The sequence below is a fragment of the Suncus etruscus genome, chromosome 6 (genome assembly GCF_024139225.1).
Source record: "Suncus etruscus isolate mSunEtr1 chromosome 6, mSunEtr1.pri.cur, whole genome shotgun sequence".
NCBI classification, from domain to species: Eukaryota; Metazoa; Chordata; class Mammalia; order Eulipotyphla; family Soricidae; genus Suncus; species Suncus etruscus.
The window spans coordinates 27580326-27604322 of NC_064853.1; the positions used below are offsets into that span (position 1 = coordinate 27580326).

Sequence of the window (23997 nt, forward strand, 5' to 3'; positions counted from 1 at the left end):
CCATCAACTTCTATCTCTGGCATCCCACATGGTCCTCCAAACCTGCCAAACCCTGAATAATACCAGGTGTGGCCCCAAAAAAATTTTACTTAAACATTAAAAGAATGAAATATTTAGCAATAAATTTAACCAAAGAGGTCCAAATCTTATATACTAAAAACTAAAAGATGCCTGAAAGAAATTAATACCTAAAGATTCCCTTTGTAGACTGAGACATTTAATAATATGTAAATTAATGGTGTTGGATGGTACTATCCAAACTGTTTGTTGCTGCTATTCTTACTGTTTTTGTAGAACTAGCAAATCCCATACTAAAATTCATAGGAATTTCAGACAATTCCAACTCATAAAAAAATAAACTGAGTTGAAAACTTACTACAGTCCAACAGTACAAGGTTGATACTAGCATTAAGATTAAACAGTGGGATAAAAAAGAACCTGAAACACACCTTTATTTGGCAAAACCACATACAACTACATTTTTCATACATAAGTAGTTCTTGTAAAGCTGCTATATTAAAGACTATTGGGATAAACTGAACCAGCACTCTTACCAAGATTAGAGTAGAAAAAAGTGGCTGACCTGAAAAAATAGGTCACACATTTCTGATTTCCAAGTATATTCTCTCTCTCTCTCTCTCTCTCTCTCTCTCTCTCTCTCTCTCTCTCTCTCTCTCTCTCTCTCTCTCTCTCTCTCTCTCTCTCTCTCCCCTCCCCTCCCCTCCCTTCCCTGCTCTCCCCTCCCCTCTCCCCTCCCCTCCTCTCCTCTCCTCTCCTCTCCTCTCCTCTCCTCTCCTCTCTTCTCCTCTCCTGGCCCAGGAAGAAAAAAAAAAATAAAAAATAAACCAAAAACAAAACTGTCTGCTTCTATACATGGCATGATGTTCACTGTTAAAAAGCACACTGTGTTTATTTACATTTGTTGGTCTTAAAGTGCCTGCTGATTGATCTTCCCATTCATGCTTGACATCTCAGTAAAAGTTAATAATTTTTACTATGACACTGATATAAAAAGATTTATGACTCAGCATTGGTATTACAGTTCAGCACACCTGTTTAGAGCTAGCTCTTCATGTTTTTTTCCTTTGCCTGAGGTGGAGATTTCTTCATGGATTACTGTAACAGTTTTTGACAAGCTTAGACTCGGTGGAACTGTCTTGTAATGACAGAAGACAAATGATTTTATCTCAGTAATGCATTCTTTTTTGATCTGGGTTGTCAACATTTATTACAGAAATAGGCAGGCATTGTTAAATAGCTGATCCAACCTGTTCACATTTTGTTTTTAATAACAGTAGAGTCTAGTGAAGTATGTTTATTTTTCTAGTTACATACTATTAGGTAGCTTTGGAGATAACATGTCCAGTTACTGGATTTTCTAAAGTTATTTTTTTCTTGTGTTTTGGTCTTAAAGGTACACTTCATAGAGCTTAGGGGCTGTTCTAGACTCTGTGCTTCAGGGCATTGCTTCTGGCTGTACCTAGGTTTGAACCCAGACCTCTCATAAGTGAAGCATGACTCAGCCTGTTGAGCTATCTTTGGCCTCTAAAGTCGTCTTAATCTACACTAGAAGTTCCAATGTCTTAAACCACACAGCACCTGCAGAAAATGTTAACTAATAGGGCTAGAGCAATAATACAGTGGATAGGACATAACGCCTTGCATGTAGCCAACCCAGGTTCATTCCCTGGCATCCCATATGATTCCCCAAGCCTGCGAGGAATGATTCCAGAGTGCAAAGCCAAGAACACCTGAGCACAGCTGGGTGTGGCCCCTCAAAAACAAAACAAAAAAAGGGTTAACTGAACTTTATTTTTTTCTGATACAAGATTCAAGAACATTTCCCCTTATTTTTTTTTTATTTCTTCTATGTTTTTCAATTGAATCACCAGGAGATAGACATTTACAAAGTTGTTCCTGATTCATTTTCAGTCATACACTGATCCACTCCCCCCATCCCTTCAATAGTGCACATTTCCTGCCATCAATGTCACCAGTTTCCTTCTTCCCCCTTCCCACATCAGCCTGTCTAAGTGGAAGACATTTTTCTTCTCCCTACACTCCCCCCCGCACTTCCTTTTTTCCTTTTAGGTACTGAGGTTTGCAATACTGTTATTGAACAGGTATCATGCATATCGTTTTTCCTCCTTTCAGTACCTAGTTCTTGTTCAGTGATTATTTTCAACTATCGTTGTCATAGTGGTCCCTTCTCTGTCCTAACTGCGATTTCCCCTTCTGCACTTTGTGGCAAGCTTCCCGCCATGGACCAGTCCTCATGGCCCTCATCTCTTCTTGTCTTTGAGTATTACTACCATACTATGTTTATGTTTTTTCATATCCACAAATAAATTAAATCATTGTGTCTATTCCTCTCCCTCTGATTCATTTCACTGAGAATTATCTTATCCATCCATATATAAGCAAATTTAATAACTTAATTTTTCCTAACAGTTGCCTAGCATTTTATTCAAACTCACTTTACCTGCTGGCCGCAGGAGGCAAAGTTGGGGTGATCCTTGAGTACAAAGTCAGTAGTAAGCCTTGAATATTGGGGTGTGTGACCCAAACAACTAAAACAAAACAAAACAAAAAAAAAGATTCCTCTAGGGCAGGGCCACAAAATGTTGTACAAAGGGCGCCCGCAGGCCGCAAGTTTGAGACCCCTGGATAGATGAAGCATAGCGTCTTTACCACTCCTCTGTTCTAGGGTATTTGTGTTGTTTTCAGATTCCATATATTGGAAATAATGCTGCAATGTACATAGGAGTGCAGATGCACTGTTTTTTGGCCCCAAGGGTACATTCCCAGGAACAGAATTGCTGGATTATGTGGAAGTCCAATTTTTAGTTGTTGTTGTTGTTGTTGTTTTGAGGAACGTCCCTGTTGTTTTTTGAAAAGACAGGTCTACATTCCCATCAGCAATAGCAGTTCAGTTCCTTTCTCCTGCACTGATGCCAGTACTGGTTGTTCTTGTTCTTTTCGTTCTTTTTGATGTTTGCCAGTTTCTGTGGTGGGAGATGCAATCACATTGTAGTTTTGATTTGAGTCTCCCTAATGATTAGTAATGTGGGACATTTGCATTTTTTCCTTTGGACCATTTTTGTTTCTTGAGGAAGTTTCTGTTCATATCTTCTCTGTTTTTTGGTGCAATTGATGTTTTTTTGTTGTAAAGTTCTACCAATGTCTTACATATCTTTGATACTAACCCCTTGAATATTAATACTTTTGATATTAACCCAAGGCAAATATCCTACCTGCTGTGCTATCTCTTTGGCCCCACTTTCCTCTGATTTTTATGCCTTTATTGAAGGCTACGAATACATACTTGGTACTTTTTTTTTTCAGTTAGTTACCCTTCTAATTACCTGTTTATTGGTAAGCAGATAATTGAATTACAGAATGAAAATACCAAAAAAGGCAAGAAGTACAAAGAATGTAGCACAGAGTCTTATAGGAAGAAACATTGACTTGACATTTAGTATTTCCCAACCCTAAACCAAGTTTTTAGAGAAAGACCATACTTCCACATTAGGCTTTTTAACACTCAGAGATCAAAAAGATTCTTTAAATGTTCAAGAAATGGTTCCTGTATAATGGCATAATTTCCATAATGAAGCTGGGTATTCTTTTTGCCTATGAGAGTTAGGAAGGACTTCACCATGGGATAGAATTTATTCTGAAACTTAAATTTTCACAACATTTTAGTCACATCTTTTGCTTTTTTTATGTTATTTTTTTATTAAGAGTAAATATTTGGGGCCCGGAGAGATAGCACAGCGGTGTTTGCCTTGTAAGCAGCCAATCCAGGACCAAATGTGGTTGGTTCGAATCCCGGTGTCCCATATGGTCCCCTGTGCCTGCCAGGAGCTATTTCTGAGCAGACAGCCAGGAGTAACTCCTGAGCACCACTGGGTGTGACCCAAAAACTAAAAAATAAATAAATAAATATTTGGGGGCTAAAGCGATAGTACAGTGGGTATGGCACTTGCCTTGCATGGAGCTGACCTGGGTTCAATTCTTGGCACTTCAGATCGTCCTCAAAGGCTTCCAGGAATGATCCCTGATCCCTGAGCACCAGTAAGTGTACCCCCCACCCAAAATATGGTAAATATCGGTCTTGTAATAGGATGTCTGGCAGGCATGTGGGGATGGGGCAAACTGTTTCAAAACATTTAAAGTCTAGTTTTAGGGGGCTTTGGGATTTTGTTTTTTTTTTTGTGTAGAGGGCAGGACACATCCAGCAGTGCTCAGATACTGCTCATGGCTCTGGACTGAGAGAATAATATATGGGGCTGGGGATTAAACCTGGGCTTGCTGCATGCAAGGCAAGTACTTACTACACTGTCTCTCTGGTCCTCACTTTCTATTTTCAGTAATTTTTTTTGTACACTTTTGCTAGAAAACTGTTTCCTTAAATTCTCTTTTTCATATATATGATCCATCTGTGTAAATATACTATTCTGCTAGTATAATGTTATATTATTATATATTAATAGTTATATATTAATTATATATTATATATAAATTCATATTATATATTATAATATACTGTTCTATTAAAAAGGGTTGACTTAGGGGGAAAAGATGCAAAGAATACAACCAATGGAGTTGTATTTACAGCATCTATTTCAATTATAACTGGCAAAGAACATAAACTTTATAGTCCTGAACTAGTTTATTTGTGCAAAGCAAAAATATTCAGTCTTGCAACCAACCCAAAATGTTTGTGAACATCTCGTATCTGGAAAAAGTGTAAAACCTATACAGCTTTTTAATCCAAATATCAGTTTTAAATGTGTAGCTGTACCTATCTAATTTCTATTTACTGAGAGATTGAACTACAGGATTTCACTTTGAAAGTCAGGACCAGCCAACCATGAAGAATAATCCTTCATACAGTTAAGAGCCCTTTCATATTTGCTTCTCAAAATGACAGTCATCTGTCAAGAAAGAACTGTTTGACAAATACCTTCCCAGTCAGTCTCTCACTCCATATCGAAGGAATTCCCCACTCTTCACTCACGTGTGCATTCTTTGTAATTACTAACTATGGTTTCCCTAGTAAAATCCTTGCTTTGCATTCAATTCAACAAAAATTCTTTCAGTATCTACCAGTTGCCAAGTTATACTGGATAACTTGGCTTCTGTTTCAGAGAACTTGCCACTTATATCTAGACAAGAAACCTCAGTATGTGAAACAATTAAGGTCAAGTCAGGGACTAAAAAGAACAGTGTAGGGACTGGAGTGGTGGCGTAAGCAGTCAGGCATCCGCTTTGTCTGCGCTAGCGTAAGACAGACTGCGGTTCAATCCCCCAGCGTCCCATATGATCCCCCTAAGACAGAAGCGATTTCTAAGTGCATAGCCAGGAGTAAACCCTGAACATCATCAGCTGTGGCCCAACAAAGAAATAAAAAATTAAAAAAACAATGTAATGGAAGAAAATTTGTTTGGAAGTGTAAGAAATGAGTAAATTAAAACAATATATCCCAGTGTTTTCATGATCATACCCCCTTCATACCTTGTTTTCGTCCTATGGCCCTTCCTTGTCCTACTGACTAGCTGTAACCCCTTTAGAATATTTTGGGGGTCATATGATCCCTGGTTGAGAAATGAGGGGATGAGGCAATTATAAACTACTGGTTAATTGGGGCTGGAAGCACATCGGGTAGGGTGTTTGCCCTGCACACAGCTGATCTGGATTCCCAGGTCTTTCCCAACATCTCATATGATCCTCTGAGCCTGCCAGGAGTGATTCCTGAGCACAGAGCCAGGAGTAACCTCAGAGCACCACTGAGTTTGATTCCCCCCCCCCCTAAAAATAATTAGTGGTTAAGCTGTGTAATCTTTAGAAAAATCTCTTATTTCTTAATCTCTTCATGACTCAGTTTCTTCAGTTAGTACTTAATGTGAGTAAATTAACTGAAACAGTGTAAGGCATTTAGATTGGTACCTGGCATGTAGTTATTACAAAATACTTTCTAAAATAATAAAACATACTACTAATAGTAATAGTTTAAACTAAGTTTAAAAAATTAAATAAAGGGGCCGGAGAGATAGCATGGCGATAGGGTGTTTGTCTTGCATGCTGAAGGACAGTGGTTCGAATCCCAGCATTCCAAATGGTCCCCCAAGACTGCCAGGAGCAATTCTGAGCGTGGAGCCAGGAGTAACCCCTGAGCACTGCCGAGTGTGACCTAAAAACCAAAAAAAAAAAAAAAATGAATGAATGAATAAAATATAGAATGTAGTTATTTGAATTAAGGAGGAAATACATTTAAAAATGTGGAAATGTGAAATAGGACGAAGAACACATAGAAAAAGAGAAATAATTTAGTTAAGGCAAAAGGTGTTAAAAGAGGAAAAGGAGGAGAAAGGGACTGAAAAAAATATACTCTAGATGGTACTTCTCTACTCTACTGTAGAGTTAGAACCTTTTATAGGATAGTGATTATTCCCTTACAAAGGAAATTGATATGATTAGAATTTGAGATTTTTGGAGACTAATTCTGATATCTCTGCTATATGTACATCATTCTACCTTTATGAAAGTACTTACATTGTTTTAATGTTTTTGTTTCTCATTGAGATATGGTGCTTTTTTAAAATGTGATATTTTAAAACAGATTTTTTTTAACTTAAATGCTAGATCTACTAATTTTAGATTACATAAGTGGGCCAGAGAATCTATCTTGTGTTATCCTAGGTTTTCCATGTAATGAACCTTATGATTTGTGAATGACTGGTTTAGTAGAAAAGACATGGAGTCCAAAAACAGATTGAAATATAAGCCTGATTTTTGTTCTTTTTTTTTTTTTTTTAATTTTACTACAAGGAAATTTTGTAGCAAATTTGAGTTTTACTTTCCCCACTTGCTAAATGGAAATAATATCTCATTAAAATATTATGGGGATGAAATTAAATTAGCAGATGTAAAATGACTATTCCATAATAAACCCTCATATATTGCCTCCCTTTCTGAAAATATATCTATATCTTTAAGCTTATACAGCTAATAAGAAGGAAAAAAATATCTTACTGACCTTACTATTTTCAGCTCCTAATATAATTCGTATGCTGTATTTATATATAAATGTGTAAATGAATGAAGGGATAAACCTTTTCAGGAGAGCCTGGGAATTAGAGAACATCAAGAAGCTAAAACCATAATTAAGCAAGATATGATAGATGTTGCATCCAGCTTGGAAAATATACAATCTTCTTCCTGGTTACCACATAGTTACATTGATTCTCTTGATTGGTTTAACCCAATAAACTCTCAAGTTAGTCCACTTTCTCTAAAGTAGACACCATTAGAGAAATTCACAAAGAAAACCTAAATCCAGCTTTTCAGCCTACTCTCACATACCACTTCTATCCAGACTGAAAAAGAATCTTTTCTAAACATCTTCACAGGAAATTCCAGAGACTTACATTCTAGCCAGCAAGGCAATTGCAGGCAGGACTTGGAAGTTACCAGCTGTCTGTGAATTTATCTCTCTGTTTTTATAGACTTATAGTGGGAAATATTGAAAAATCTCAGTTTTAAAATGTAAATAGTTGGTATTTAAAGATAAATTAATCTAACATTTTTATCCAGTATTTCATTTCAGGGCTATCAGTTTATCCTACTCCTGAAAAAAGTGTTAAATTCAGGCTTGTCATCTTTCCCATATCACTGGTTTTGAACACTAGCAGGCAATTAATTATTTTAGGAGCAAATCAGTTAATGCAGGTGTATCTGGAATCAAATGTTCATTTGATTCAGTTTGTTCCATTTTTAAGGATCTTCATAGGACCTATATTGCTCGGGACTTGGTTTACAGAAATAAACAAAGCTCCGTGCTCTCAATTTGATTAGGGTCTGAAGAGAGACTTTGACATAAATAGATGATGAAAACTCTGCAGTATAATGTTCAGGTTGAAGATGTACACATACATTTCTTACCGTCTTTCTAGGAAGAGCCCTTAGATAATGAGGTACAATAAAATACACTTGTACTTGTTTTAACTCAGCAAGTAGAAACAGTTTATTTTTTTGTACTCCCCACCCCAAATTATTCTTTGACTATCCTAAATTGCTTCAAGAGACTATGTATACAGTGCTTAAAGGAGAAATTTAAGAGGTGGAAAACACAATAAACGAAGGCAGAGAGAGCTTTAGAGAATTAACAGGTCACTTACATTCTAACAGGCTGTGTGAACCTAGTAAAATCACTTAACCTTTCTGAATCTCAGTTTCCTCATCTTTAATGGAAATAAAATTCCTTCCCAGTCAGACTAATTATTGTGCATATCATATGTGCAAGTGCTTTGTAAACTGTGAAACGTAATACTTAAAAGGATTGAAAGTATAAGAAATATATAGACAGGGCTATTCAGTAATACTACATCTTCCTTTGCGGACACTTAATGGAAGCTTTGATTAACAAGGAAATGAGAATTTTTTACAAAAGGAAAACTGCCATAGTAAATTAAATGAGGCCAAAGAAATTTTGGGGTAAAATTGGTTCAGAATACCATCTACGGGGCTGGAGCAATTGTGAGCAGTGGGGCATTTGCCTTGCACGCAGCCAACCCCAGACGAACTCTGGTTCGATTCCCAGCATCCCATATAGTCCCTTGAGCCTGCCAGGAGCAATTTCTGAGCACAGTGCCAGTAGTAACCCCTGGGCGCTGCTTGGTATGACCCAAAAACAAAAACGAAAAAAGAACATCATCTATTTTATAAGTACAAGTTTACACCACTCTAAATGTCTGTTAGCATACCAGATCCACTATCAGATCAGGAGTGACCCTCCATCATAGCCCCCTCTCTACTTCTTCTTCTCTCCCCTCTGATAATCTCAGTTCAGCACTTACGATTCAAAGGTTTATTTTGGTCTGGTGTTGGCTGTTCCTTTGCTTGCTTGCTTTCTTTATATTACACATATGAATGAAATGATTCAGTATTTGATTCTCCTGATTGACTTTGTTTAATGCCATCACGTCCTATTCCATTCAGATTTCCACAAATGTTAAGATTCCAGGGATAGTAAAAGGATTATCGTGAAGTGGACAAAGCCATTTCTGTAATATCTAATTCTTTTAATAAAATTGCTACTAGTATGGATCCCTTAGTACATTTCAGAGTTTTACTATGTACTCTTCTGTTCAATTCTCACAATTTTTTGTACAGTATAGTACTATTTTTCTTTTGAATTATATGTGGCATTTAGTCTATGCTTGAGACCTCTGATGTTTTCATTTTGTTTCTAGACTACATTGCCACATTGACAGTAGTTTGATATAACTGTCAGCCAGGGAACAGTGAGAAGATGCTCAGACACTGGAGTGTCATGTTCATACCATTTTATCTATCAACCTTCTCTTCATTCACCACTGCCCATTTACATACAAAAACATAGATCCTCACTAAACAGTGATTTGTCTCAGGTCCTGCAGAGAAAGTTCTTTTAATAAATTCAGAGAACTTGAACTGCTTGACCTGGAGGTTATACAGTTATTAAAGGGAATAGATCAGGGGTCTCAAACTCAATCTACCTGGGGGCTGCAGGAGGCAAAGTCAGTAGTAAGCCTTGAACATTGGGGGGTGTGACCCAAGCAACGGAAACAAAACAAAAAAAGATTCCTCTAGGGCAGGTCCACAAAATGTTGTATGGAGGGCCGCAGACGGCCCACAGGCCACAAATTTGAGACCCCTGGAATAGATTGATTCTCATCTAGATTGGTGAGAATAACAGTAACATTTATCAAAACCTATTCTAGTCCTCGATATTATGCTAACTGATATATTCATCATCTTATTTCAACTTCCAAGAATCTAGTAATGAGGTATTTTTCCAATTTTAGGATAAAATTGATCAGTTAAAAGAAGTCAAGGACCAGGACTATAATAGTACAGTGGGTAGGATGCTTGCCATTTGTGCTACCAACTTGAGTTCCATCCCAGCATCCCTATGGTCGCTGACAATTCCAGAAACAATTACTGAATGCAGAGCCAGGAGTAACCCCTGAGGATTGTTGGATGTAGCTCCCTCTTCCCACCCCATCCCCATGTAAAAGAGTTGAAGAACCTTTTCAAAAGAATTTTCTCTAAAATCCTACAGTGCCACGTAAATTATTTGGCAAGTCTAGCACTTAAAACAAGCCTGTTTATTTCTGAAATCCCTGACCTAAATAAAGGATGTGTCAAATTAAGGATAGTGACTAGAATCCCAAGTTATTTGGTTAGAATATGAATGTCCAGTCCCACTGCCACACAGCCATGGCTAAAGTCAGTATTTTTCTGATTGCCATTTAGCTTGTCTTTTAAGTGTCATTTATACTTTAAGTGAAGAAAGAAAAAAACTTTTATCTCCCCTTTTCCACTATAAAGAGCTTTGTTGTTATTTAATTACTAGCACTACAGCTACTAAGATCATATGATTTACCTCTAATTTTGAGCAAGGTTGTTGTTTTCAGGTAAAATATGTGACTTTGTGGGGCTGAAGAGATAGCACAGTGGCGTTTGCCTTGCAAGCAGCCGTCCCAGGACCAAAGGTGGTTGGTTCAAATTCCGGCATCCCATATGGTCGCCGTGCCTGCCACGAATTATTCCTGAGCATATAGCCAGGAGTAACCCCTGAGCACCGCCGAGTGTGGCCCCCAAACCAAAAAAATATGTGACTTTGTATCTGGTTTCTTTTTTTTTTGGGGGGGGGGTCACACCCGGCAAAGCTCAGGGGTTACTCAGGCTCAGGAATTGCTCGTGGCAGGCACAGGGGACTTTATGGAATGCCAGGATTTGAACCACCGTCCTTCTACATGAAAGGCAAACGCCTTACCTCCATGCTATCTCTCCGGCCCCCTGTGCCTGGTTTCTTTCACTTAGGTACCTCCACATTTTGGTCCATCCAAGCAGTTTTTTTTATCCCACTTTTGTTTATGTATAATCATCACATGTGAATTATTTGTACTGTAGGTAGTCTCTGGAGTTAAGCAATATTTCTGATACTTTGTTTCAATCATAGATAGCATAGCAGCTTCAAACCAGCAACATCTAATTCTTCCTTATATTTTATTGAATTCTATGCAATTTCCTGATTATAACTAGAGATTATAGAATTATTTGAATCAGGCCAGCAAGGTGGCGCTAGAGGCAAGGTGTCTTGCAAGCGCTAACCAAGGAAGGACTGCAGTTCGATTCCCGGGTGTCCCATGTGGTCCCCCCAAGCCGGGGGCAATTTCTGAGCGCTTAGTCAGGAGTAACCCCTGAGCATCAAACGGGTGTGGCCCCGAAAAGCCAAGGAAGAAAAAGAATTATTTGAATCATTAAAACTGAAAGTACATTAAGCTTTAATAGACATTAGAGAGAACACGAATGGCAGACCTGAGTTTATGAGAAAAACATATTGACACAAACATGAAATTTAAAGCACTGCTAATTTAATTAAAAAAAAAAAAAACATTGTTGGGACCGGAATGATGGTGCAGCTGTAGGGCATTTGTCTTGCATGCAGCTGACCCAGGACCGAGCGCGGTTCAATCCCCTGGCATCCCATATGGTCCCCCAAGCCAGGAGCAATTTCTGAGCACATAGCCAAGAGTTACCCCTGAACGTCACCAGGTGTGGCCCAAATACTTAAAATAAATGTTAAATTTTATGACATTTTTGTTTTTATAGATCAAAACCTTTCAATATTGATGATTTTATATAATTCATTAAAAAAAGGAAATTATCCATCCTACTATCTATAAGTAGTTATATTAAAGTAGTACACATTAAAGTTCATATTTATTAGTTATACTCCAGAATTTAAAATGAGAAATTCTAGTAGTTGAATTAACCTTTAACATTTTGTTTTGCCTCATTTTTATTGATTTGGGGTGGTCATACCTAACATTGATAGGGATATCTCCTGACAGAATGCTCAAGAAATCCTATAGTAGTGGGAATTGAATCTGGAGCTCCGACATGTAAAGCTTATGTTCCAGCCTGTTGAGTTATCTCTCAGCCCATGAACCAACAATTAGTTTCATATGAAATCATGACTTAAATGTAGGCAGATGGTCTGTCCCTTCAGGAGTTAAGAATATTCTAAAAGATTTTCAACTTAGGTAAATTATGCCTATCCACTCCTCATGAGTATGAATGGTGTGGGGATATATTCGTTTGACAACCAAGCTTTACTGGTATAAATAAAATAGGTTTTTTTGCCGTCAGCCTCTTTCTGTGCAGATCAGGGGATTTTTTTTTTTCTCTCCCAATACCCAATCCTGATGCTGATAAACTCTAAATTTGTCTTGGAGAAAAGAGGATATGACAGATTATATCAAATAGACTGCATTGGGTAAATTGCTAGTCAATTTATATACTTTTACATTAACTCACCATACAGTGTATGAGACAAATATTTTGTTTTACAGTAGAACTGAAATCTAGAGAGGTTTGATAACGTTTTCATTACACTATTTGTACCTGCTCAGAACTAGAATTCAGATATTTTTCTTTATAATGTGCTTATCCTATTGTAACTTGCTTGTTTATATACCATATACTTTAAGAGTACCTTGTCTCATTAAAATTAATTCTTAGAGGAATATAAGATAAAGGATTGTTTTGCCTTTTTTCTTTAAAAATATTGATAAAATGCACTTTAATTTTTTTTAAGGATGAACGTGAAGCCAGAGAGAATGTGAAGAGAGAGCAAGATGAGGCCTATCGCCTTTCTCTTGAGGCAGACAGAGCAAAGGTAAGTTTGGTTGAGGTACTTCTGGGTTAATGAATTCAGTCCTAGTCTTTCATTTTCTTAGTATCCTTTTATTATTTTGGTTCCTAAAAATGTTAGGTTTGCAATGGAAAAAGTAAAATTAACAGAATAAAATCCTATCCCTGGTTTATAAAGTATGGTTCTGACAAGATAAAAATATAAAAACAACTATGGGTTTGTATCTGTTTTATATCCCTTAATCTGTGATAAAACCTAGCAATTGAGAGGAGGGAACAGTGGATTGGTGAATTTAGGCTACTTCTGATGGTACCATTAGGTAGGGGTAGCGTCTGCCACCAGCTATGTGGTCAGAGATTATTCCTAGCAGTACTCAAAGGCCCATATCCCTAGGATAAGAAGATTGTCTTAATCCTTGTACTAGCTCTCAAACCTAACAATTTTTGTTTGTTTTTGTTTTTGTCACACTCAGTGGTGCTCAGGCATCACTCCAGATAGGGTCAAGTGACCAGACCATATAGAGTGCCAGGGATCAAATATGGGTTAGCTGTGTGCAAGGAAGTATTGTACCTCCTGTACTAACCTAGCAATTTTGAAAGCTCTTTAGTTCTGTTGTTCAATTAGTATTGAAAATCACTGATTCGGGGGCCAAAGAGATAGCATGGAGGTAAGGTGTTTGCCTTTCATGCAGAAGGTCGGTAGTTCGAATCCTGGCATCCCATATGGTCCCCGGAGCCTGCCAGGAGTGATTTCTGAGCACCCTGAGTGCTGCCGGGTGTGACCCAAAAAACAAAAAACAAAAAAAGGAAAGAAAGAAAATCACTGATCCATTTAATGATACTTGAATAGATGCTTCTATACATGGCATTACAAGAGAAGAAATGAAAAAGCTACAGTTTCTGCCCCCCCCCCTCCCTGATAAATTCTTGTATGGATAAAAATAGATTATGTCACTACACAAATAAGAAATTCTAGTGCCATGTGGTAGTTCTGTTAGAGTCAATCAATAGAAATTTCAGTGAAAATTATTCTTAATCTTTTTGTGGAGAATCACAAGGTGGAAATATGCTGGATACTGTTGCATGGAAGAGATTACACCTATGAACTAGATTAAAAGAAGTGGCAGACGGAGAAAAATACCTATTACTAGCAGGATTCAGAGAGCTTGGGTTCATTGTGTAGTCTGATGTTAACAGAACCTGAAATTTAGAGAGGTGGTATGGTAGACCAGAGAACAGAAGACCAGGAAGCCGAAATGGCCAGAAATAAACACCAGAGAAGGTTTCTGAAACATCTTTAATGCCACATTCTTCATAGCTACCCAGATATTTAAATAGAAACCCAGAGCAAGCAGTGCTTTGTTAATGCTTATGTCCTTTCTTGTTCCAGCAAGAAACACTTCCCTTGCTACAGTGAACCTCTTGGCCAAGCTAGGAAGAAGCTCTTCATTTTCTTTTGAAGTAAGCCCATGCTTATTGAATACTTACGTACTCTTTCTATTTTATTGACAGAGAGAAGCTCAGGAGAGAGAGATGGCAGAACAGTTTCGTTTGGAACAGATTCGCAAAGAACAAGAAGAGGAACGTGAGGTAGAGCATATATAATTTTTACAGAAGTTATTCAGAAACTGGGCTTATCAAATCACACTCGTGGATATCATTGACCACTTTTCTATCTGGTATTTTTTGACTACTGACATTTCAAGTTTAAATTGTTAACTGAATTAAAAATTCATACACAATGAAGGGGACAGACAGTATTGGGGCTAAGGTGCTAATGATTTGTCTTGGAGTCATACCTTCGGCACTCAGCCTTGTGCTTAGGGGTTACTCTTGCCTATGATAAGGGACCATGCAGTGTCAGGTCACATATCCAGGCTTCCTGCTTGCAAAAGCCTGAACTTGATTGAATCCCTACACAGGATAGGACTCCCTGAGAACTGTAATGTGTGATCCCTGAGCACAGAGCCAGGAATAAACTCTGAGGATGGCCTCTTGTGGCCCCATTGTTCTTATAAAGTAAAATAAAAATGATCATAATTATCAAAAAAGAAGAAAGAAAGAAACTGGGCTTATTTCCATTGCATTTAATACTGCGGCTATTAATCACTTTAGAATGTAGACCCAGTGTTCCCTTAAAAGTATGGAAAACTTGCTATTATGGGGTCAAAACAATAGCACAGTGGTAGGGCGTCTGCCTTGCATGCATCCAACCCCAGACAGACTCCAGTTCAATTCCCAGCATCCCATATTATCTCCCTGTGCTTGCCAAGAGCGATTTCTGAGTGCAGAGCCAGGAGTAATCCCTGAGTACCACCAGATGTGACCCAAACCCCCACACACACACACAAAAAAAAAAGAAAGAAAAAAAAGAAAACTTGGTATCATCTTAGGTACTTGGCCATGTTTTTTAATTTCTTTCAACTGTTGTTGCCTAATACTCTGTCCTTACTGGATATGATTCCATCCTAAGAATATGAAGACTGCATTTTCTTTTCTAATTAAAGCATAGTGATTTACAGATATTTTCATTTGAGTTCTAGGCATACAATGCTTCCAGCATCAATCCTATCAGCAGTGTCAACTTCCCTCCATCAAAATTCTCAAGTTCCCTCCCACTTCCCCCTCCACAATACCCATCCCTTCTTCCACCTGATATCTTGACACGAATCTTTTAATGGTGCCTTTAACATTAAGCACATGCTTTGCAAGCAGGAGGCTTTGTTGCAATCTAACAAGCAATAGAACAGCATGGCAGGACTAATTTGGACTGAGGAAAACTTCATTAGTCAAAGGATATTAACTATCCCTTATTCAAAATGTTTTGAGGTTTTTGGTTTGTTTAGTTGGTTGTTGGTTGGTTTGAGGTTTTTTGTTAAATGTTAAAGGCTCAATTTTTTTTTTATTTAAACACCTTGATTACATACATGATTGTGTTTGGGTTTCAGTCATGTAAAGAACACCCCCCATCACCAGTGCAACATTCCCATCACCAATGTCCCAAGTTTCCCTCCTCCCCACCCGACCCCCGCCTGTACTCTAAACAGGCTCTCCATTTCCCTCATACATTCTCATTATTAGGACAGTTCAAAATGTAGTTATTTCTCTAACTAAACTCATCACTATTTGTGGTGAGCTTCCTGAGGTGAGCTGGAACTTCCAGCTCTTTTCTCTTTTGTGTCTGAAAATTATTATTGCAAGAATGTCTTTCATTTTTCTAAAAACCCATAGATGAGTGAGACCATTCTGCGTTTTTCTCTTTCTCTCTGACTTATTTCACTCAGCATAATAGATTCCATGTACATCGTGTATAGGAAAATTTCATAACTTCATCTCTCCTGACAGCTGCATAATATTCCATTGTGTATATGTACCACAGTTTCTTTAGCCATTCATCTGTTGAAGGGCATCTGGGTTGTTTCCATAGTCTTGCTATGGTAAATAGTGCTGCAATGAATATAGGTGTAATGAAGGGGTTTTTGTATTGTATTTTTATGTTCCTAGGGTATATTCCTAGGAGTGGTATAGCTGGATCGTATGGGAGCTGGATTTTCAGTTTTTGGAGGAATCTCCATATTGCTTTCCATAAAGGTTGAACTAGACGGCATTCCCACCAGCAGTGGATAAGAGTTCCTTTCTCTCCACATCCCCGCCAACACTGTTTATTCTCGTTCTTTGTGATGTGTGCCATTCTCTGGGGTGTGAGGTGGTATCTCATCGTTGTTTTGATTTGCATCTCCCTGATGATTAGTGATGTGGAGCATTTTTTCATGTGTCTTTTGGCCATTTGTATTTCTTCTTTGTCAAAGTGTCTGTTCATTTCTTCTCCCTAAAGGCTCAATTGTTAAAGTTTGGGTCTATTGATTTTAGTGTTTGGATATTTAGGTTTATCATTCCTTAATACCTCCAATGTACCTGTGTTCCTTTAACCCTTAGCCCGTTATTTCTCTTTTTGTTTTTCTTTTCTTTATTCTTTTTGTTTGTTTGTTTGTTTTTGGTGTCACACCTGGCATCACTCGGGTTATTCCTGTCTCTGCGCTTGAACTAAAGAAAAAAAAAATTACTCCTGGCTCGGGGACCATATGGGATGCCAGAGATCGAATCCTTGTCCATTCTGGGTCAACTGCATGCAAGGCAAACACCCTACCACTGTTCTACCATTCCATCCCCAAAGCCCCTGTTATTTCTTAACTGTTTTTCTCCCATTTCCCTCCACTCTCTTTCCCTCTCTGTATACTGTGGGGCCAAGTGTAATTTAGGTATCCCCATTATAAACCATTAAATTCTGAAATTTACTGTGCCCATTTCAGGCTTACTTTACCCAGCAAAAGACATTATGAGATAGCCTATAACATATTGCACTAGGCCCTTAAATATAGAAAGTAATTCATTTTGGCTGATTTTTCCTTCCCTGAGTTTATGCTACATATATAATAATCTAAAGGACTTTCTATATTAAGTATTTTACAAGTATTTTTAATTACTGTTTACCCAAATAAACATAAGGATAAGAATAAGGGTAGGAATATAGGAAGGGGCCCTACATCCTAGTAGCTGATAATCTCTTAAAAATAGAATTATGGGAGCCAGCCAGGAAGATAGTATAGCAAATAAGGTACTTGCCTTGCATGCAAATAGCTGATCTAGATTCAATCCCAACACCACATCTGGTCCCCTGAGTCCCACCAAGAGTGAATCCTGAGCACAGAGCCAAGAGTAAATTCTGAGCATAGCAGGGTGTGCTGTGGCCCTAAAACAAAAATCAATAGCAAAAATAAAATTACAGTCCCATACATAAAATTTGTCTAAAATTAAATAAGAATAAAGAGGGAGAAGTCGGATGACTTCCTTAGATGATTTCTCAGAAGAAAAATATTTAGAACTTTATTCTAGATGTGTGTGGTAAAAAACAAGAAGCGATCTAATACGCAATAGAACAGCATGGCGGGACTAATTTGGATTGAGGAAAACTTCATTAGTCAAAGGATATTAATTATCCCTTATTCAAAATGTTTTGAGTTTTTGTTTGTTTAGTTGGTTGTTGGTTGGTTTAGGGTTTTTTTGTTTGTCTTGGGATCATATCTTTGGCACTCAGAGCTACTTAGGGTCACTCCTGGCTGTGATTAGGGTTCCATGCAATGTCAGGGTATATACCCAGGCCTCTTGCTTGCAAAGCATGTGTTCAACATATTGAGCTAGCTTCTTCAGCCCAAACAGTTTTTGAATAATAACTTGTGCTGAACACTGAAAGAGAAATAAAGGATAATAAAATGTCTGCTTCCCACATGAAAAGATTACATTTCAATAGGGAAGATACAAGGTGTCAGTAAGGAAAGCAAATTAGGACCAGTGAGATAGTACAGCAGGCACTTGCTTTACACACGGCTGACCCTGCTTCAATCTCCAGCACTCCATATGGTCCCCCAATCAACACCAGGAGTAGTTCTTTAGCATAGAGCATTCAATAGAAAACACTGAGCACTGCCAGGTGTTGTACAAGAACCAAAAGGGAAAATTGGAAAAAATCAATAATAATTGATAATAAAATGCTAATAATATTGAAAAATGGAAATGTCTGGGGAGTTTGGAGGTGGGGAGTCAAAAATTTTTTATAGTTTTGAGAACCACACTGCAGAAATGATATTGAATCAAATCTTGAAAGGTGTAAAATTTTACCATTTGGAAATCAAAGTTCTTTCACACAGTTGTAAAAGTGCCTTTCACAAATGTGCACAGCACTACACCTAATCTCTGTGACACATCATATTCTCAGTCATGGAAAATACAAAATATTTTGTGGAATGTCTTCTGTGTATTAAGTACACAGCCAAGTAGGTGTTTTACATATGCTTTCTTACTATTACAACAGTGACAAGGTCTCTTTTAGAGCTTTGTCTTTTGAGGTAAGAGATGAAACCCATTGAGAAGTCACAAATAGAGTAACTGCTAAGATTCTTATGGAGGGGTTTAAAATTCATGGTCCTTTGCTTATATCCTTCCCATTGTAAAGCCATGTGTCATCATATGTGTTAATATGAATCATGCATGCAGAAATCCACAAAACATTTTTCTAAGAAAGAATTGTCTATGCACTTGCTTCTTATGTATGAGGCTCGATTCAGGCCAGTGCTCACAAAATATAAAGGTGTCTCTTTCATTTTCTATCTCCCTCATTCTTTTTCCTCTACTTTTCCTTCCCTCCCTCCCTCCCTCCTAGACTGAGTTCCTCAATCAGTTGTACACAGCTCACTTAGCTTAGTAGCACATGTACTTTCTTTCTGTGATTTACCAGATTTACCCTGAGCTACAAATTTCTCTCTACATGTCCTTAATACCTTTCCTCTTATCAAAGACCTCATAAGTTTCTTTACATAACTCATTGTATATTCCAACTGTCAACATGTGAGAGGATGGGGTGTAGAGGGAGGAAGTTATACTTTGCAAACTAGTTATTACTCAGACTTGTCGATAGACGTGCTCCACAAAAAGCATATTTAGATTAAACTAGGTACCCTCACTCCCCACAAAATTATACTATAAGGCTTTTGTAAGTCCCGCCATTAAGAAATTAAAGTATAAACTACTACTTAATTTAATTTAGTATTACCCATATTTACTAATTTTATTTGGGAGGTGAAGGATTTAGCCACATATAACTGTGCTCAGGGCTTACTCTTGCCTCTGCTTAGGTATCATTCCTGGGGTGCTTGGAGGACAATACAGGACACCTGAGATCAAAGCTAGTTCAGCCAATACAAGACAAGTGCCTTAGTCTTTGTACCATCTCTCTAGCCACTCACCTATACTTATTTGATTCTTTTTTCCATGGAGCATCAGTTAACATATTTCAACATTCTGATATACAATAAACTTCTCATTGTGAAAAGCTGGTATTGTGCAACCTCTGAAGAAACTGAGACCCAGAGATTTTATACAGTTTGCCTATGGTCACCAAACTGGTTAGACATAATCTGGACCATAAGCCAAGTCACCTGACTTTTCAGTTACACTGCATCCCCTTCTAATCAGATATCCTGACCTAACCCATATAATTATATTGAGAAACAAGAGTAGTTTATTATTTTTATTAACACCAGTATATGAATATCCTTTAGAAAAATGAAATATTGAATAGTCAAATCATCTTGGTTACAGGAAAATTCTTTTTGTCTTGCCTTTTTTTTTTTTTTTTTTTTTTTGGTTTTGGGGCCATACCCAGCAGTGCTCAAGGGTTACTCCTGGCTCTATGCTCAGAAATTTCTCCTGGTAGGCACAGGGGACCATGTGAGATGCCGGGATTCGAACTACCATTGGTCCTGTGTCAGTCACTTGCAAAGCAAACGCCCTACCACTGTGCTATCTCTCAGGCCCCACAAGGAAATTCTTTAGTGGCCTTATTTTACCTGTGGAAACTGTTGGATTGAAATCAGTAAAATCTAGGAAGGCCAGATTTTGATCTGATCACTGGCTGTGAGAAAGTGAAACGCTGTGAAAGAAGAACTGCCAAGGCTGCTGCCAAGGAAGAGTCAGAGGAGTCGGACGAGGATATGGGATTTGGTCTCTTTGACTAATCCCCCCTAAAAACAACCAAAAGAAGCCAGTTTTATTAGTGAAACTAGAAATAAAGGCTTACTTCTCTTTAAAAAAAAAAAAAAAACTGTTTTAAAGGAAAAAACAAATGACAACAGGGCCGGAGAGTTAGCACAGCAGTAGGGCATGCGGCCAACTCTGGAAGGACCTGGCTCGATTCCCACCACCCATATGGTCCTCCAGCCTGCCAGGGGTGATTTCTGAGTGCAGAGCCAGGAATAACCCCTGAGCACCGCTGGGTATGGCTCAACAAACAATAAATAAATAAAATTTGTTTAAAAATGACAACAAAGATCTCTCCTATTTTACTATTTACATGTAAACTTAGTAAGTTTCAGGCTAACATATAGTATTAATTCAGTTCTAGTGAACTAAAAATAAGAGAAATTAGGATATATGAAAAAAAAACACTATATAAAGGAGGTCATTTTTAAATATCTTCTACTACTTATAAATATTTAAGGATTGTGGGGCCGGAGAGATAGCATGGAGGTAAGGCGTTTGCCTTTCATGCAGGAGGTCATCGGTTCGAATCCCGGCATCCCATATGGTCCCCCGTGCCTGCCAGGAGCAATTTCTGAGCCTGGAGCCAGGAGTAACCCCTGAGTACTGCTGGGTGTGACCCAAAAACCACACACACAAAAAAAAATTAAGGATTGTTTTCTGGCCATTTGACCTGAGGGCTAGGGGTGGGGGAAAGTTAGTGATAACAGTATAAACAACAAATTAAAGTAAAACTGAAGTTAAGCTTAATGTCTTGATGGTAGATAATTCAGCATGAGAACTAAGTGCATGTGATGAGTAGGTTTCTGTATATTGGCTTGGGTGAGTCCAATTAATTAAATGCTACTCTTGGACTAAAATAAAGGAAAGTATGATTGTTTACAAGTTTCATTGTGTCTCTAATATCAGATAAATGATATTCTCTTAAAAAAGGACTTAGATTTTTCTTAAGCACTAAGACCTTAGTGCAATGTTTCCTGTGATACCCCTTAAAAAGAAACTTTGCAATATGGTGAATATACTCCAACTAGATCTAGTAACTAATAGCAAGTAATGTATATAATTCATATATATACATATATAATTCATATATAATTCATATAACTATCTTGATTTAATTCAAAATCAAGAAGCATTTTGCAATGACCTAACAATACAATTTTGTAGCAACCCTCACTCCCTTTTTGTAAAAAAAAAATTTTTTTTTTGGACACCAGGTGTTACTCAGGAGGTACTCTCAGCTCTTTGCTCTGGGAACCATGTATATATGTTGGTAGAAATTTAATTTGGTGGGGGTCAGAGAGATAGCATGGAGGTAAGGCATTTGCCATTCATGCAGAAGGTCATTGGTTTAAATCCCGGTGTCCCATATGGTCCTCCGAGACTGCCAGAAGTGATTTCTGAGCGTGGAGCCAGGAGTAGCCCCTGAGCACTGCTGGGTGTGACCCAAAAACCAAAAAAGAAAAAAAAGAAAATTGAATTTGGGACTCTTACATGCAAAGTATGCACTTAGCTATTAAAGCTTCTTTCCTGGCCCCTAGTTTTCCACAGATGGATTCAGGAGAGGGGGATAGAGAGAGCAAGGGAACGAGTTCTCCTAAGCAGCATTCTTTCTGGTGGCTTGTGGGCCACTCCTAATGAAACTTGGCCAAACATGCCAGATGGGTCCATGCTAGGGTGACACAGTATGATGATGTGAAGGACCACAGCACCACCCCATCGGTAGGCTGATTTCTTGAAGTCATATACTACCAGAGACTAAAGGTGGATCCATGTGCACATAAGGCATGCACTCCTAACACATAAGCTACCTGCCTTTGAAATTTTGATTAGTAGAAAAAGATTCAGTTAAGATTTTTTGACTGACTCCTGAGTTTTTCCGGTCAGTCAGTATTCACCAAGTACTTGTCTAGCTCTCCTTTGTGCAAATTTTTGTTTTATATGAGACATGGTCCCTGACTTTATGGAGCTTACTGCCTAATGCAGGAGAGTAAATGAATACAAAATCAGCGTAGTGAGAAACTTTACTGCATATTGTGAAAACCAATAAAATGGCACAAAATGCTGAACATATTTGCAAGGAAAAGATAATTTCTGATTTAATGGTTATAAGAGACTTCATAGAGATTAAAGGATTAATCAACTTTGATGATTAAAGATGAAGTAAAAGCATTTTTGGATCACTCATGATTGGATGGATGCAAAAGAGTAGGTATGGAGAGGTTAATCATTTACAAAGGAAAAATACATTCAGGCACACTTCTAAAACAGAAAAGAAAAGCATTACATTTTGCCTTTTTACTCAAAATTGTTTCTTTGTTTTTCTTGATGCTTTATCAGACAGGATATACTGAGTAATATCAAACACCACAAAATGAGAGAAAAGAACAATGGAATTAGAACCCTTGGCATTTTGCCTTTCTGTTTTTTATGTGAGCTTTACAACCACCTGCAAACTAGTAAGGGAGATATTGTTACCATGTTACAGATGAAAAAAGTAAGATAATAGCAGGATTTAAAAGCCTATTTAAAAATTCTTACCTAACCTTTGCCTGGGAAAAGTAGAACCAGAGTTCCTGGATGATAGTCTTTCTTGCACTTGGAAGAATGTGTGGTTAAAACAGTGGGTTAATACGCAAATCCTAATCTATTCCATCTTCTTTAAGGTGGGACAAGGAATAGGTATTTAAGTTCAAGTGTTTTTAACATTTGTGTAGGCCAGCGAGATAGCTCAAGAGTCTGCAGAACATACCCTGGATGTATAAGGCTCTTGGTGTGATCCCCACCACCATAAGGCTCCCCAAACATCTGTTGTGTATAAACTTAATATGTATGGCTTACTTCTATGTAGTTTAATTCTTGCCGCAACTATTGGACAACCATAATATTTTTTTAACACAGAATAATTTTTAGGACTTCCAGTAAAGACTGGGATGTATGAGTCAAGTGGAGTCAAGCAGGAACAAATGGGGTAACTTGACTCCTGCCAGCTCTGTGTCCCACAATTATAGTCCCACAAGAAAGCAGAATTGAACATCTTTATTACCTTGAGTTCAGCAAAGATTACTTAGATCTGACTCCAATGTACAATCTATAAAGTAGTAAATATTGTCAGTTACATTACGTCAAAATAAACTTTATCTGTTCAAAGACAACTGAGAATTTGGAGAGATAACGTAGGAGCACAAGACCCCAGGTTTGTTTTTTTTTTTATTTTGTTTTGTTTTAGGAGTCATACCCAGTTGTGTTCAGAGCTTACTCCTGGCTCTGCACTCAAGAATCACTGGCACCGGCAGTGGGTTGGGGGTTACATAGTGCCAAGGATTGAACCCATATCTGGTGTGAGCAAGATAAGAGCCTTACCCACTGTACTGTCTCTTCAGCCCAAAACCCTATTTCTATCCCTGTTTCTGTGAGTGTAGTCTTGGAGGTCCTGAGCACTGCTGGGGTACTGCTAGAGTGGTCCTCAGCACTGCGAGGCTTGAGCTACACTGCATCCTCAGACCCTAGCATTAAACACTCTGGCCTACCTTAGTGATCACCGAGAGTGACCTGAGGAACCCTGAGCACTGCTTAAGAGGCCATTAAAAAAAAAAAAAAAAAAAAAAACATTTGGAGAAACATGTCAGACTGAGCACTGTATGTCTGATGTCCAGAATACATGAGGAACTCTAATACATAATGAAAGTTTTCAAA

At 37.9% G+C, this 23997-nt stretch overlaps 1 protein-coding gene across 1 annotated transcript in view; it reads left to right on the top strand.

Annotated features, from left to right (window-relative positions):
* The window catches only part of FAF1 (Fas associated factor 1), a 402771-nt gene that overhangs the window by 334973 nt on the left and 43801 nt on the right, over window positions 1–23997 (top strand). Inside the window, exons 16-17 of the mRNA XM_049774743.1 lie at window positions 12653–12733; window positions 14221–14298. Of these exons, the coding sequence (XP_049630700.1) occupies window positions 12653–12733; window positions 14221–14298 (159 nt within the window). The remainder of the gene's footprint in view (window positions 1–12652; window positions 12734–14220; window positions 14299–23997) is intronic.